This window comes from Volvox carteri, assembly GCF_000143455.1.
Source record: "Volvox carteri f. nagariensis unplaced genomic scaffold VOLCAscaffold_27, whole genome shotgun sequence".
NCBI classification, from domain to species: domain Eukaryota; kingdom Viridiplantae; phylum Chlorophyta; class Chlorophyceae; order Chlamydomonadales; family Volvocaceae; genus Volvox; species Volvox carteri.
Genome location: NW_003307570.1, coordinates 733,917 through 751,049, shown reverse-complemented (window position 1 = coordinate 751,049; position 17,133 = coordinate 733,917). Strand labels below are relative to the sequence as shown.

The following is a 17,133-nucleotide window of genomic DNA, read 5'->3' as shown; positions in this document are numbered from 1 at the left end:
CCCCCATCTTATGGACGGTGTAGGACGTGATAATATCAACTTGCGAGCTGACCAGGAACTAAGTTGATGCGCCGTTGATCCGCTAGATTTGGTTGGATGCTGGTGGTGAGTTGCCGAACCCAACGAATACATTCTGAAGTCGGATGGGGTGACGGATTAGGGTGCCCCTCTAGCAGGGGAGAGCAGGGACTGCCCCGGGAAAGGGGGCCGCTGGCGAAGTTGACCACCCTGTAACAACATACATACATCCACGTACACGTACACACATGTGCATGGCTGGATGTGATTGCCCCTTTACTTAGTCTCCTCCCTTTGCATTTGCTTGTTCCCCCAATTCAATTAAGCAGCACCAAGCAGCGGCAGCGGCTGCACGTACACCATCAAGTCTGGTGACACCTTTTGGGCCGTTGCTTTACGGCGCGGCACCACCCTGGACGCCATTCAGTCCTTGAACCCGGGAGTTGACCCCTACATGTTGCAAATCGGCCAGGTCATCAATGTGCCGTGCTCAGGGTACGTACACACATCGATGTATGTATGTCTGAAATTACTGCGTGGGAAAACACGAATTAGGAGCTCATAGGCTACATGTGCATGTACCGTAATACACAAGCACCGCTGACCACATATTGTTCCAGCATTGATATCTACCGAGTGCAGGTAATACATTTTGTCTGTAGCTCTAGACCCCTCTTTCGTTTTCGCCTAAATATTCAACCTTGCATACCTTTAATTAGTAATCGTTGCACAAGGCAGGCAGGTACTGTGTGTAATGCTTTCCTGTAGCAATGTAACCAAACTCTATCAGGCTTATCTAGCATATCATACCTGTCTAATCATATCTATCTAGCTACCTAAATTTATCTATCATATGTACCTATCTAATCTGATCTATCCATCTATCCATCTAACGAAGGAGGTGATCCATTATTGCTGGCTGCAGCTGTCAGCGAGCGCAAGTGCCTGGAACATTTAGGACACGTGCGTGCATCAGCAGTAGATGGATGGCTGTGTTATATCACGACATCAGAAAAGTAGCGATCCGCGGATGCGGATTCCGTGGTATGCCCAGAATACAGCAGGCTGCATGTGCTGGTGGCGTCATGTCCGACAGAGGGCAGGCCATTGGCTGAATTTATGTCACGGTTCTTGTCCTCTGTACGACCTTTACACTTAAGGAAGATGTGCCATACTAAGCGAACTACGCCGCCTATCCCCATGCATTTTCCAGATACCTGCAGCAGATGGCATCGATCCAACCTGACCTGCTGCTGTAATGGCAGACCGGCAATTCGTAAACCAGCGCTTCCAAGTTGACCTAGTGGCGGATAGATGCTCGACTAACATCCCGCCGGATCAAGTGTCCAATTGCAGTTGATTCCAAGCCATTACCTGCGTGGGTGGGCGGGCATTTACTGCCGGCGCCTCTCATTGCAAAGATGTTATCGATTAATGGCGCTCTACTGAACAGTTGAAGAGCTGTACAGAGCTCTGGCAGAGCCTAGCATCTCTATCTCCCAACCTATCTCTTATGCAACCTGTACGATGTTACCATACTTTGACTTAACCTAGATCATGTTTCTTCCAAGATCTAGCCTTCTCTCTGAAAGAGAAGTCTGTGCATTACTAATCATCCGTTTCATTATATATCACAGTACGACCTATATTGAACGTGGTTTAAAGCAATTTCCATCCTACCTCTTTTAATATTCCTGCTGCCCATATATAGCCCGACAACTTAAATATTCCCCCACCTACCGCAACCCTCTTTTCTTCCCCTCCAATCCCGTACATAAACCATATCGTGCCTCCATGGGCACATGAAGCAGATCCGGTAAGCACATGCTGTTCATCAATCACGGCGTATGGATGCGTGCTGGTTGCCTGTTTAGGAAGTGAAACATGTTATTGTGTAGTATCCTGGGTATCACGGAATCTAGTATCCCCCGATCGGTTCTTTTCCTGCGATAAGACGTGATACAACAAATTGCTACTCCAACCAACGACCTGGGTGGGCAGCTCACTGCTGTGGGCTGCCAACACATGTGTGCTGTTCGTGAGCCGGCTGTTGCTATCTGCGCGGTATTATGTAACACCCTACATGCTGGAAGCAAAGTCAGTATGTCTGTGCCTGCACATCTTTATACAATTACAGGGATCGACTATACATCCATGTACATGCACACGTGTGTGCATGGCCGGATGTGATTGCCCCTTTACTTAGTCTCCTCCCTTTGCATTGGCTTATTCCCCCAATTCAATTAAGCAGCACCAAGCAGCGGCAGCGGCTGCACGTACACCATCAAGTCTGGTGACACCTTGGGGGCCGTTGCTTTACGGTGCGGCACCACCGTGGACGCCATTCAGTCCTTGAACCCGGGAGTTGACCCCAACAGTCTGCAAATCGGCCAGGTCATCAATGTGCCGTGCTCAGGAGGAGGAGGGTACGTACACACATCGATGTATGTATGTCTGAAATTACTGCGTGGGAAAACACGAATTAGGAGCTCATAGGCTACATGTGCATGTACCGTAATACACAAGCGTCGCTGACCACATATTATTCCAGCATCGATATCTACCGAGGGCAGGTAATACATTTTGTTTGTACCTCTAGAGCCCTCTTTCGTTTTTGGGCGAGGCCCCGGGTGCAAAGCGCCATTCGGGGGCCCGAGCCCCCCGGGTTCACTGCTGTCCGTCCGTCCGTCCGTCCGTCCGTCCGTCCGTCCATCCGTCCGTCCGTCCGTCCGTCGGTCCGTCCGTCCGTCCGTCGGTCCGTCCGTCCGTCCGTCCGTCCGTCCGTCCGTCCGTCGGTCCGTCCGTCCGTCCGTCGGTCCGTCCGTCGGTCCGTCCGTCCGTCCGTCCGTCCGTCCGTCCGTCCGTCCGTCCGTCCGTCCGTCCGTCCGTCCGTCCGTCCGTCCGTCCGTCCGTCCGTCCGTCGGTCGGTCGGTCGGCAGTGATTTTTTTTTCATTTAGGGGGGGTCTCAATTTATTCCGACCTAAGTAACAAAGTTGCTAGCGTCACCGTAATGTATTCCTTAAGAGTGGGGCGCTGGGGGGGGCTACACCCCCCCAAGACCCCCCCATAAGTTACAACTCCCCTCATAGACCAAGAGGCACGCACTGCGTTGGCGCGTTTTGTCTGCCATGTGTGGGGATTTTCTTTCTGCTTGTCCCGCCATGCACCGTCGCTCATGCCCTTGCGGATGCGCTGTGTCTGAGCCCGCTTGGCACTGCGAGCGCTCGGGTTGGGCGCCTCGCCGCATTCGTTGTTGTCGACCTGATTGGGTGACAGCTTGCGCTTATGCTGATCATAACCGCCATGGAAGGCAGGGGTAATGGCGCCCGTGTCATCGGTCGCCGCTGGCAGCAACACCATTGCCGATGCATTACCGACAACAGCACCGCCGTCCCAAACGCCTTTATCAGGAAAAATTTCAGGCTTATATTGCTGTTTTGGTGTTTGTTCGGCGTTCAAGTCGTTGCCTTTTGCGTGTTTGGCTATGTAAGGACCGGTCATACATTCTGCCATGCCGTGTTGACTCACGGGCTTGACCTTCTTACGGCCCCTCATATCTATTCTATGATCGATAATACTAAGTTCTGCACACTACGGAGCAATCTGGCAGCAATGGACGTTTTTGGCTGGAGGAATGAAAATGTACGGATCGGCCTCAATTTGTTCCTTATTTCCAAAGGCCAAAATGGCCTCTTTACTCCTTAAAAGGAATATATTACTTAAAAAAAAAACACTGTCGGTCGGTCGGTCGGTCGGTCGGTCGGTCGGTCAGTGGCTTACATATCTCGCCCCGCAGAAAATAGCGTTTGATTGCTATATCTATTCTATATCGAAATGCCAAAGGAGACATTCCGGATAAATCGGAGCGCGAAGATAGCCCTAAGGCACTGATTGGGTCAGTAACCCATGGGTTACCCATCTTCAACCCCCGGTAGCCCTTTGGTAACCCCCTTGTAAGTTCCTACCCAGCAGGAGGGTAAACACGGCCCCAGGGTTAAACCCCTCCGTTGCCCTGGACTATGAACATATGTATGGGCCTATTGGCTACTCCTCTTATATGCTTCCCACATCGTAAATTCCGCTTAAGGATACTTTTAAACATGTAAACGTTAGCAACCTACAGTATCGTGGTATCTCGGGAAGCATCGTTTGCCATTTCAACCTTAAGGTCTCTAATGATGGCATCACACACGCAAGGAATAAGCAATAAGTCACTATGTCTTGGGCTGTTTGGCTTGTAGATGAGTACAGGAGAAGGGGCGAATGCTGGCAGCACACACGCAAGTTGACGACAGGTCTTCACAAAATGGATGCCTTTGGTTCTCATCCAATGTTATATCTCATTGTGAAACATCAGGCAGTCAGTCCTGAGGTCGGCCGACATATTACCGGCTGGGGATGGTCGTACGCATATGTGCATGCTGCTTTACGTCCATTGTTACTCCTGACAAGCACATTCAAGCTGAATCACAGCTAATTAGCTTGTAAGCTCATATAGTGCACACTTTTGGCTGGTCTTTTAATTAGACGGACATGCTAAAATGAGCGATGACCACTATCACGAATTCAGTCAATCATATTCACTGCTGGCATTGTTCCTATTGACCATAGATACAATGCACACATATAATCCACGTTGCAATACTGGTGCGTATGGCGGCAAAGATGGTGGCATTCTAGCGTTCGCGCGCGCGGACCACCACAACAAGACCGTTGAATGTCTTTCTGCAGCACAGGCCCACACTTATGGTGCACCTCATTTAGCAAGACATCCAGTGACAATTTTACCTGAGGGTGCCTTACACTTCGCCGGGTGTGACCGTGTTCGGAGTCAAACATCCGGATCTCCCGCCCAAGACCTTCGACGCTCTTCTGAGAGCCTGCTCTGAAAACGAGCATACTCTGGATAGTGTTGCATAGGTCGTGCGTAGAGCTAGAAGTAGCAGGTCGGGACAGGGCACTTAAGCTACTGGCCGACCTTAAGGTAATGTAAGCTTACATTGCCGCCCGTTGGCTGGTCCGCGAGATTTAGGTATTGGGTCCGGAGCGGCGGTAAGTGCCTGGACCTTTTGATAGGAATATGTATTGTCTTCACTGGCGGCTTCTCGCTGGCGGTGGTCCCCAATTTGCTCTGCCTATGTACGCCTAGGCGGACGAAGAGGCCTCTTCGTCCGCCTCCTTGCATCTAGGCTGCAGCTGTGTGCCTTATCCTTAGGTCTAGGTTTCTACACAAGGCATGTTTTGGTGCGTCAATGTTGATAATTGGGCATTCACAAGTGATTGGTGAAGACATGTATGTTTGCGTGTGTAGACAGGCCTGTCTACACGCGCAAACGTACATGTCTTCACCAATCAGCCTAGGCGAGACAGGTGCAGGTGAATGTAAACATGGGTTACCCTGCCTGTTACCCATCAGTAGTGTATTACCCCGACCCCTTTGTTACCCCTCGGTAAGGGGTTACCCCTACCCCGGGGTTAGGTTACCCACCTCCCTTCGTACATAGCCACATGGGTAACCCCTAACCCTACACCCTGGGTTACACTTAAGGGGGGGTTACCCCCCCTTTTATGCCATAGGGTAGCTTTCCATGGCTCCGAGTTTGACATAAAGTTACATATCTCACTCCGCAAAAGATTGAATGTAGAAGCTATATCTATTCTACATCCACCTGCCAAAGGATAAATTCCAGATAAATTGGATCGTGATAAAGATAGCTTTCCATGGCTCCGAGAGTTTGGCGGAGGAGGGCGGGGCCGCCCAGGTCGGGCAGTTGCGCAGGCGGAGGTGCCAGCCCCCACAGCGGGCCATGTCGGCAGCCCCCATCTGCCGGCCGCCTTGCCGCCCGCGTCGCCGCCGGCGGCGGCGGCCCCTGGCCAGCCGATCCGCCGCGGCCGCGGCCGGGCCCCCAGCAGAGGACACGGAGGAGGGCGAGGCTGTTGTTGACCCATGGCAACGCTCTAAGCACCTCCCTCCTAGCATGTCGTGCCTGTTTGATTGTTGTCCTTCTATTCTCTTCTTCATTCATTCAATCCAAGTTCAAACGAAGTGTGCCTTTGCGACACACCATCAGCTTTGCCGCTGCATTCTGACTTCAAAATGTGCAATTGGAACGATCCCTGAATGCGTTCTGGCTGGGAGCGGACAACAATTGGTCCATGAAGCACGGGCACTTTTGCGCGCCTTGAACTGCCAGCCAGACGGCCCTTCAGTCTGCTGGCTGACAGTTCAAGGCGCTTTGTGTTTATGTCATTCTACGGATTGCCGCATCACAAGAAGGCTAACTGTTCCGTCAATAATGATTATGCTATGGCGGCTGCTGTCTACGCCGCCAAAGCAAGTCTGCCAACCTTTATTGCTTGAGAATTACAATAACAAGTGTGTACTCCAAACATGGCGGCGACTTGTGCTTGCACTCCTATGCCGTACGGACTGCCCTGCGAATTAAACTGGGTCAAGTGGCTGCACCGGGGCCAAGCCCCTTTTCGGCTTTGAAAAGCCGCCCCCCTAGTCTCCTAAATATTCAACCTAGCATACCTTTAATTAGTAATCGTTGCACAAGGCAGGCAGGTACTGTGTGTAATGCTTTCCTGTAGCAATGTAACCAAACTCTATCAGGCTTATCTAGCATATCATACCTGTCTAATCATATCTATCTAGCTACCTAAATTTATCTATCATATGTACCTATCTAATCTGATCTATCCATCTATCCATCTAACGAAGGAGGTGATCCATTATTGCTGGCTGCAGCTGTCAGCGAGCGCAAGTGCCTGGAACATTTAGGACACGTGCGTGCATCAGCAGTAGATGGATGGCTGTGTTATATCACGACATCAGAAAAGTAGCGATCCGCGGATGCGGATTCCGTGGTATGCCCAGAATACAGCAGGCTGCATGTGCTGGTGGCGTCATGTCCGACAGAGGGCAGGCCATTGGCTGAATTTATGTCACGGTTCTTGTCCTCTGTACGACCTTTACACTTAAGGAAGATGTGCCATACTAAGCGAACTACGCCGCCTATCCCCATGCATTTTCCAGATACCTGCAGCAGATGGCATCGATCCAACCTGACCTGCTGCTGTAATGGCAGACCGGCAATTCGTAAACCAGCGCTTCCAAGTTGACCTAGTGGCGGATAGATGCTCGACTAACATCCCGCCGGATCAAGTGTCCAATTGCAGTTGATTCCAAGCCATTACCTGCGTGGGTGGGCGGGCATTTACTGCCGGCGCCTCTCATTGCAAAGATGTTATCGATTAATGGCGCTCTACTGAACAGTTGAAGAGCTGTACAGAGCTCTGGCAGAGCCTAGCATCTCTATCTCCCAACCTATCTCTTATGCAACCTGTACGATGTTACCATACTTTGACTTAACCTAGATCATGTTTCGTCCAAGATCTAGCCTTCTCTCTGAAAGAGAAGTCTGTGCATTACTAATCATCCGTTTCATTATATATCACAGTACGACCTATATTGAACGTGGTTTAAAGCAATTTCCATCCTACCTCTTTTAATATTCCTGCTGCCCATATATAGCCCGACAACTTAAATATTCCCCCACCTACCGCAACCCTCTTTTCTTCCCCTCCAATCCCGTACATAAACCATATCGTGCCTCCATGGGCACATGAAGCAGATCCGGTAAGCACATGCTGTTCATCAATCACGGTGTATGGATGCGTGCTGGTTGCCTGTTTAGGAAGTGAAACATGTTATTGTGTAGTATCCTGGGTATCACGGAATCTAGTATCCCCCGATCGGTTCTTTTCCTGCGATAAGACGTGATACAACAAATTGCTACTCCAACCAACGACCTGGGTGGGCAGCTCGCTGCTGTGGGCTGCCAACACATGTGTGCTGTTCGTGAGCCGGCTGTTGCTATCTGCGCGGTATTATGTAACACCCTACATGCTGGAAGCAAAGTCAGTATGTCTGTGCCTGCACATCTTTATACAATTACAGGGATCGACTATACATCCATGTACATACACACGCGTGTGCATGGCCGGATGTGATTGCCCCTTTACTTAGTCTCCTCCCTTTGCATTGGCTTATTCCCCCAATTCAATTAAGCAGCACCAAGCAGCGGCGGCGGCTGCACGTACACCATCAAGTCTGGTGACAGCTTTTGGGGCCTCGCTTTGCAGCGCGGCACCACCGTGGACGCCATTCAGTCCTTGAACCCGGGAGTTGACCCAACCATGTTGCAAATCGGCCAGGTCATCAATGTGCCGTGCAGCCCTTGAGGTCCTGAAAGCCGGACGAGGGAACGTACCAACATGTCTACTCCAAGAATAACATATGATGGCAGAGAGTTATTTATTGTCCTACAGCCGCTTTTCCCTTTGCTGTGCATCCCTGGGTGTGTTGGAGGGATTCATGGGGCCTTGCTCGTTCTTCCCCGCCCGGATGGTTCACAATATGGCGATAATGCATACGATAGGAACATCAATTACCTTGCAGTAGGTCGGGGTCGGGGTCGTGATAGGGTCAGCACTGCCCGCCCGGCGTTGTGGGTTCCTTGATCCCCGGGCCCGTTTCTGTGAAGGAGACATTTGTATGGAGCCGCCAGGCCGCGTGGCTAGACAGGGTTTGGTGAATGTATGTTTTTATGTGCTGCATGTGTGCGTACATGCAACCTCGCTCCGTCGATCTGATGTCACGCCAAAACATCTGGAGTGCACAAATTACGTGCCACGGTCGAGTTAGTCGCTATCTGCAGGTGGTTAAGCCAACCGAAGGTAGTTGGACGAACCGCGTATTGATTTAGTTGAGACTTTGGGTGTTGCCTGACTAGCGTATAAGGTGCTTTTCGTTGTGGTTTGAGGATGTTGTTGTCGTTCATCTGTCGTTAGTCGGATGAGTGTTACGTATCCAGGATAGGGCCTCGTGTGATAAGGCCTGGCGTGGATCAGTCGATACTTCGCCATAAATGCGAGTGTGAAGAGGCCAAACATTTGTCGTTTGGCTCTTGAAGCAACTCTTCGTGAGCGTACAGACCAATAAACATTAAGTTTTCATGAGGAATTATCGTTCGTTACACACTAAGGGTACCTGCAAGCAGTAAACAGCCGTCTTCAATCGGTAGGTAGGCCGGGTGAGGGCCGGCTACTGTGAAACTTTAATAATCGAGGGAGGCGGGCAAACCCAACCAACCCCGCGACGCAGTCTGGCCAACGTTCGTGCCCCACCGCCCTTAAGAGGGCCACGGCCGCAAGCTAGGGCTTGTGCCGACCACGCACATTTGAGGCTCGTGCCGCCCCCCCCTTAAGAGGGCCTCGGCCGCAAGCTAGGGCCTGCACCGACCGCCCCCCCCCACACACACATCGAGGCTTATGCCTTTTGTCTGCCATTGATAAGGCCCAAACCAAAAACCCAGCTAAACAGCGCCGGGGGAAACACAACCCCGACCTCGACCCGAGCCCCACTACTCCACTACTTCGGCGGGTTCGGGCACTCCTTGGCCCAGTGGCCCATGACGTTGCACTTGAAGCACGGCCCCTTGGGAGCCTTCGGCGCCGATGGCCCAGCCGCGGCCGCCACCTGTGCCGGTTGCACCTTCACGGGGGGCTTAGCAACCTTCCGGCTCTCAGCTGCGGCCTTAATGGCCTTCTTCAACGCCTTCTGCTCTTCCTCCGTGGCCGTGTAGGGTGTTCCCCGCAACTGGCCCACGACGTCCCACCCGTGGTGGTGCACGATGACGAGCTCTTTTGCCTGCTGCTCGAAGACTTCTTGCGCCTTGCGAACCGCCTCCTCCATCGTCACCGCGCGCTCTGCCCGGTTAGCCGCAGGAGCATCAGCGACCGCGCGCCACTTGAGCTGCACGTCTGCGAACGCGTCGTGTAAGAAAGCCAACCGCTGCCGCTGTCCAATCAGCGACTTGTTTCCTTTGCCCTCGGAGGCGCCGAAGTCGCACTTGTAGTGCGGGAGGACCATGTGCTGCTTCTTTGGAGCCGGCTCCGCTGTCTCCCGCTGCTCAAGCAGCATCCGCTGTGTCCATAAATGGACGAGCTGCTGGTGCTCCTGTATCGCATCCATGTACTGCGCGTGCGCCTCGTGTAGCTACCCGGTCAAAATTTTTCCCGGATCCGTTCAAAGTTGCTCCTTTGCAGCTTTCACGTTTTTATGTTCCATAATTGCGTTAAGACGCTTTGATGCTTCGTCTACCAGCAAGCCGAGCTGGTCGGACGCAAGGTCACTGTCCATTGTGAAATTTCTAGTGAGGGCCGGCTACCGTGAAGGCTATCGCTACGGCCTTGACGCCTACAGCCTCACGGCAACCACCCTATGTAGCTACAAAACCCGACAATCAGTCCTCCAAGCACTCGCGAACTCCTTAACTGGCACCAAGTGCCGTACCAACGCCCTTACGAGGGCACAACTCCTCTGAGTTCACAGAAAACCTTGGTTTTCTAGCGTTGCACTCTGAAAACCTTCAGGATAATATAATCATAGGAGGGTTGATAGGCCTGTTTTGTGTAACAAGACTGTGATCCTACCCTACCTCGAGACGCGCATCAGAGCAGGATAGACAGAGAGTGTATACACAGCATTCCATAAGGTCCACCCTTAGTGCTTATACCTCTAGGCTCGACAGGGATCCGTTCCCAGCCCGTCCTCGTCTACCATGAGCACGCTCATCAAGTTAACGAAGCTGGAGTGAGCCAGCCGAATCAAGCCGGAGCTTTGAGGAAAGCTCCTATTGTATAATCATTACCCATAATTAATGAGTACATCGTCAATGAATGCTACGCTGACATCGGCCAGGCCTGCCTTGCCCAGCTCATAATCCATGACGCGCTGAAAGTAGGCGCTGGCATTTTTGAGTCCATACGGCATTCATGTGTAGGCCATGAGCTTGCTGGAGACCCAGTACGAGGTATGAGCCTGATGCTCAGGCGCTATGGGGATCTGCAAAAATCCCTGCCGCAGGTCCAACTTGGAGAAAATAGTAGCTTTGCCTACGCGCTGGAAAATCTCCTCGGGACGATGCAGCCCCAAGGAGCGCGAGGTCATCACCGAAAAGACAGCCGAGCTTGTTAAAGCGGGCATTGTCAAGGAATACCAGGGACCGACAGCCTGCGCCGTCAACCCAGTCGTCGCCGCCAAGAAGGATCCCGACATTGGCTTGTGGACCGACTACCGCATGGCACAAGACTATCGCCCTGTCAAAACGCATACTCTACAGGACAAGTATGGGCTGCATCGTCCCGAGGAGGTTTCCCAGCGCGTAGGCAAAGCTACTATTTTCTCCAAGTTGGACCTGCGGCAGGGATTTTTGCAGATCCCCATAGCGCCTGAGCATCAGGCTCATACCTCGTACTGGGTCTCCAACAAGCTCATGGCCTACACATGAATGCCGTATGGACTCAAAAATGCCAGCGCCTACTTTCAGCGCGTCATGGATTATGAGCTGGGCAAGGCAGGCCTGGCCGATGTCAGCGTAGCATTCATTGACGATGTACTCATTTGGTCACAGACACCTGAGGAGCACGTCAAACATGTGGCCTCCGTACTCGACGTGTTGGCAGCCTGTGGGCTTCGTGCCCATCCTGACAAGTCAATTTTCGGTGCAGACGTCATTGAGTACCTGGGTCACAACCTAAGTGCCTTTGGGATCAGTCCGCACCAGGCCAAGGTCGCCCCAATCATGGCCCTTCAGCCTCCCCGCAACATGTCTGAGCTCCGTACACAGCTGGGTTTCATCAACTCTACCGCTGCTACGTCCCGCAAATGAGCCAGCTCGCAGCGGATCTGAACAAGCTCCTCAAGAAAGGTGAACCGTGGGTCTGGGGTCCCAAGCAGCAAGAGGCGTTTGAAGCCATCAAGACTGCATTCACCAAAGAGTTGCTCTCCTGCATCGCATCGACTACTCCCGCCCGCTAATATTGCACACGGATTTCTCCAATAAGGGCATAGGAGCCGTCCTTGGGCAAGCCGATGACGACGGAAACGAATACATGTGTACTTGTATCAGCCGCTCACTTAACAAGCACGAGGCAAACTACAGCAGCTACAAGGGAGAGATGCTGGCCGCCGTGTGGGCTGTGAAGATGTTCCGGCACCACCGGCACCTGATCGGCGGCCCTCTGTTTAGGCTGATTACAGACCATCAACCACTGCTGTACCTGATGAGCTCGGAAGGGCTTACAGGACAATATGCACGCTTTGCACTAGCGTTGCAAGAATATAATTTTGTCATCGAACATCGGCCGGGAATTAAGCATCAGAACACGGACACCCTGTCCCGCAACCCCGCGCCAAGCAAGGCTGACAACACTGGCGCCCGGCTTGGTGAGGATGAGGAAGTCAGGGAGTCCGCACTTCTCACCCCGGCCTTCACTGCTGCATCCGTGCGGGCAGCGTGGGCTGACCATCAGCTGGCGTGCACCACTATCCATACAGCGGCATCTGTTGCCCCATTCAGTAACACCTTCTGCCCCAGCCCGGAGGAGAATCTCTGCGGATGGAACGGATGGTGTTTTGAGTCGCTTGAGCCGCCTCCCGAGGCCGAAGATGCTCAGCAAGCCGCAGCCCGGACCCAGCTGCAAAGCCTCGCAACTGAGTGGCTGTCCGCTGCAAAACATTCCGGTGGGCTCAGTCCCTCGGTGCCTTCAGACCGTGACACCCTGAAGGTTTCAGTGGGAGCCCAGTTCTTCCCACTGGCCACACAGAAAGGAGTCACACTTTATGAGCCGCTAGGCGGCATGTGCGCGGGCCTTGAGGCCTGTCTGCACAATGGAATTAGGGTCAACAAGTATCTGTACTCGGACATAGACCAGCATGCAAGGATGGTGGCCGCCGCGCGATTGCCAGCACTCAGCGCTGCCTATCCCCAGTTATTTCCGCTCTCAGCATGGCGCGATACATTTCTAGCACTGTCTCAGGACGTCCGGCAAGTCACAGGTCCGGAGCTTAGGCTGGCAGGAGCTCAGGAGGGTAGCCTGTGGTTGGTCATCACGTTCTGGAACGCTCAGTCAGCTGACGCAGTGCCAAAGGTTCTCAGTGTGATAAACGAGCTTCAGGCGCGTGTCCCTTCACCTCGACGGCCTGCACATCCCTACCGCTTTCAGACCAAACACCCGAGTCCGAAACTGCCGAGAAGGATGCTGACAAGATGTTTGGGAAAGCCACCCTTACCGATGCTGCACACTTTGGCTCGTATTCACACTGTCTTTACCAGTGTTGGAGTAACCTCACGTCGCCCAAGGAGTTCACCTGTGTCGTGCAATCTGCAATCCGGCCCGCCGGCAGTGTAGCAGCCGGTACAGAGTACGGCGCTATAAATACGCGCAGAGCGCGACCGCCAGCAACTCGAGAGACCTTTTCAGCGGTCAGCTGCTACAGGCAGACAACTCCAAGACGTGCTTAGCAGTGAGCATTCAGCACCCATCTCCGCGCGTCAGATGCACTATCTGTACTACCCCTGTGACCATGCTGGAAAGCCCGTCCACGCGCTTTATCCAGGCTCAGTGGGGCAGCGTGGCTCGGATGTTGTGGGGAGTATCACCACCCCGTTGTACAACAGTATTACCACTCAGTACGATTCCCTGTATCCCGGGGAGTGTGACCTCGTGTTAGGTTATGAGGCGGGGGTGTCAGCCGCTCCCGGCCTAACAGATCATGCTCGTCTCTCTGTGCTGGCCAATGCAACTGACCAGGCACTCATATCCAGTATTGTTGCAATCCTGCGCGCCCTGGCGCAAGATGCCAAGGCGCAAGCCTTCTCTGCAGCATTGTGCCGATCCGTCATGCATGAGCGTGCTTACATCTCACAAGGGCTTGCCATGAGCGTGGCCTCTCACCCTCTTAGTGACATGGGTGGGGCCTCTATGGCGCTGGCCGCGCATGCTCAAGATCAGACTCTCAGTCCTGATGCCCGGCGTCAGGATATTTGGGACGACGAAATCACGATATGTCTTCTTCCACCTGGCACCGACCTGGCGGAGCAAAAGCGTTGTGCTCAGCGTGCATGCAAGTACTGTTTCCAAGGAGAGACACTCTATCGCATCAAGAACGACGGCAAGCCACGCGTCGTTCCAAAACCTGGTGACCGCACTGACATAATCAAGCGCACCCACGAGCAGGCTGGGCACTTCAGGGTGCGGCGCACTACTGCGCTGCTTCTCACCAGCTACTGGTGGCAGGGCATGCACGATGATGTCGCTTCGGTGGTACGTCACTGCGCAGCCTGCGATCGTGTCAACACCAGCTTTTCAGCCAGGGCGCTGGAGCTCAACCCGCTGCCAATATCGGGTTTATTCTACCGCTGGGGTGCGGACCTGTGTGGTCCGTTCAAGAAGACCCCCAGGGGTTTTACCCAGTGTTTTTTTGGTAATATATTACTTTTTGGGGAATAAATGGGGGTCTGAGCCTGGAAGAAATGGAATAATTGGTCAGTTGACCGTACTGGTTCCAGAGGGTTGCAAAAACGGTCTAATCCCCCAATCCCGGGGGGTGGTAGTGGTCAGCCATCCCCCCATCCTGGCTGGGGTGACCGACTCCCATCTCCCATCTTAGGGGCCCGGTGCTAATCCCATCCCTTGAGACAGGTTTCCCATCCTGCCAGCCTGGGTCCCATCCCCAATCCTATGGCCAGGGTTTCCAATCCCATCCTGCAGCTGTGTTCCCCCAATCCTCATCCTGCCAGCCAGGGTCCCTTCCCAATCCCTTCGACCAGGGCCATCCCCATCCTGCAGCTGTGTTCAGATCCGAAAGCTGTCAGCCAGGGTCCCATCCCCATCCCTTGCCAGCTACAAACCTACTCCTTACGTTTACACAGGTGCTGTAATATCGGCTTTCTCTTTAGGCGTAAATCAGGGGAATGACCAGGGTTGTTTTCTATTTCCGCGAGATATTTTTCTCTTGCTCTATGGCTTATTTCCTCTAGCGTCAAATTCCGCCCGGCTGTGTTCGTTCCGAAGCAGACTGAAGCGACAAACGCTCGTTGAAGCGGATCTCGACTGAGGAAGAACTCGCATCACAGAGGTCTACGTATCTAATTGCACACTGGCTGCTATTGCAAATCGCGCGTCCTAAGGGGGGAAGGACTGTTATGTTCGAAGGACGGCCACATCAACAAATTATAATGCTGTGGTTAGAATGGCAGAACGTACAAGGGTGTTCTGTCAAAATGTCCATGGCTGGGAACGTGCACCATTGGTTCAGGTTCATAGCGCAGGAGTTCAGCTGCACATTCTGGCGCCAACACTCCACGTTGGGTGCGCCAAAGCGCTACGATAAACAACCTGATAACATTACATCAAGACAGACAGTCCAATTGGAATGCTTTTGAGTCGACTTGGACTTCTGCGCAAGAATTGCTCCTATGCACTATAATGTGCAGAGTTACGTGGAGTTGTGCCACAACAAAACAATAAAGACTGCAAACTTTCTCAGAGTTGTGCATACTGGCTTGGGAATGCGGTGCGGCATGATGCGGCCAGCATCTTCGCGCCTTGCAGCTTCAGCTCAGTTTGCATGAATATAACCAATAAAACATCACAGTACTATAGAAGCAGTTTGTATGAGGAAGTAACATGAAAGCTTAACAACTAACTCCAGGGTGGGCCTCACTTTGAGCCAGGACCCCCAAAGCGGCTTGCTGTTGATAACGTTTTGTTGGCTTAGATGCGACGGAGCGAAGCGACCGGATCTTCTAAGGCTGGTTCTGTGGTGCTGTCGTACAACTGGGTCGACTTCATTCTTGCTGCTCTCCTGGTGAAATCATTATGCCTTCACGCAGAAGAGTAAACAGCCTTGTCCAACTAGTCAGCGTGACAGGCTGTACTTGGACCCCCAAACCGGCTTGCTGTTGATAACGTCTTGCATGTTGATACGCCTCCTGCGGACTTGTCCCCCAGTAGGGTCTGCAGATTGCATACAGATTACGTTCGGGTCTTATTCAAAGTGTCCCAAACTTCGTCTTGGAAGACGCCCATCTCCTTAAGCGCAAGCTAGTAATAGCCCGACGACCGTTTGTTATCTCTTCCAGAATGGCATCCGATGGTGCCCTGGGTGTGGATGTGCATGGGCCGGACAAGGTAAGAACGGGGTTGGACTGCGTCTGACTGGCTGAAGAACTGGCACCAATGGTGCACGTTTCTCACATTTACACCAAGTCGCGTTCCATGCCTGTTCTATTCCCAATGGTGTTAACCTTCTGCAGAAGCGTCAAAAGCTGGCAAAATTGACGGGGTTGGGCTTCGCCAGGGACATGGCCGAAGTCATCGTGGAAACGCTTGGGATGGACCCCATCGGGCAGTCGGCCGATGCCGGAGCAGGACTTCCTTGTGTTTGAGTTTGGTTAGCTATGGGACGCGACTTACAAGCAGAACTTCCTTGTGTTTGAGTTTGGTTTGCTATGGGACGCGACTTGCAAGCAGGACTTCCTTATGTTTGAGTTTGGTTAGCTATGGGACGCGACTTTGTTGGAAAGTGCTCTTAGGTACACTCAGGCTTGACACTTCGGTAGTTTGATTAGTTGCCGTTATCCCAATACGACATCGGATCAGGATTGGCTACGGTATGCTTATATACTGCTTGCGTATCCTTTCTCTCTCTCTCCTTGTGTAACGATATGAGCGAGTGATGTGTTCACTGAAGGACTCTTATCTCTAACAGGTTATGAGCCCCGCGCTTTAGCGTGCGGTCATCCGTTTGCCCGGTGGTGCCTTTTTCTGCTGTGTGCGGACTTAGCTGTAGGCAAGGATGAAAATAGATAAGGAGGATTTTTATTTCTCCATTAGCACCTTTCACCTCTTGAAGGAGCACGTCATCGGCGTCCTTCAACGTAAAGGACTAGCGAACGCGATCAGCCCCGTGCAGGCTACGCGGGATGTAGTGACAGACGAGCAAGACCAGCGAGCTTTGGGCGTTATCAAGGAATTCATCCGCGTCCTGGAGAAGCCCCTGTACGCGCGTCACGCGAAGGCGTACGACCTGTGGCTTGCTTTGGCGGCTAAGTATGGGCAGCAGACTCGAGCTGCGAAGAGCTTATTGGTTCAACGGTTGACCCAATTCAAGATGGAATCGAGCGAGACGATCAGCGATTACATCGCGAGGTTCCAAGCGCTTCGACTAGAGTTCGCAGCCATCGATATTAGTTTGGCGG

The 17,133-nt window shown here is 52.7% G+C and overlaps 2 protein-coding genes across 2 annotated transcripts; one reads left to right on the top strand and one right to left on the bottom strand.

The window, feature by feature from the left end:
- Nucleotides 1-355: 355 nt before the first annotated feature.
- On the top strand, nucleotides 356-505 carry VOLCADRAFT_33636 (uncharacterized protein; the record flags this gene model as incomplete). The annotated part of the gene is made up of 1 exon (XM_002952058.1): nucleotides 356-505. A coding segment is annotated over one exon (150 nt), but the record flags the coding sequence as incomplete, so codon positions are not given.
- An 8,950-nt stretch (nucleotides 506-9,455) lies between these two features.
- VOLCADRAFT_105340 (uncharacterized protein) lies at nucleotides 9,456-10,313 on the bottom strand (the record flags this gene model as incomplete). Its single annotated transcript, XM_002951980.1, has 1 exon — nucleotides 9,456-10,313. Exon 1 carries the CDS (start codon nucleotides 10,056-10,058, stop codon nucleotides 9,456-9,458), a length of 603 nt encoding a protein of 200 aa, XP_002952026.1. The 5' UTR covers nucleotides 10,059-10,313.
- Nucleotides 10,314-17,133: the final 6,820 nt, after the last annotated feature.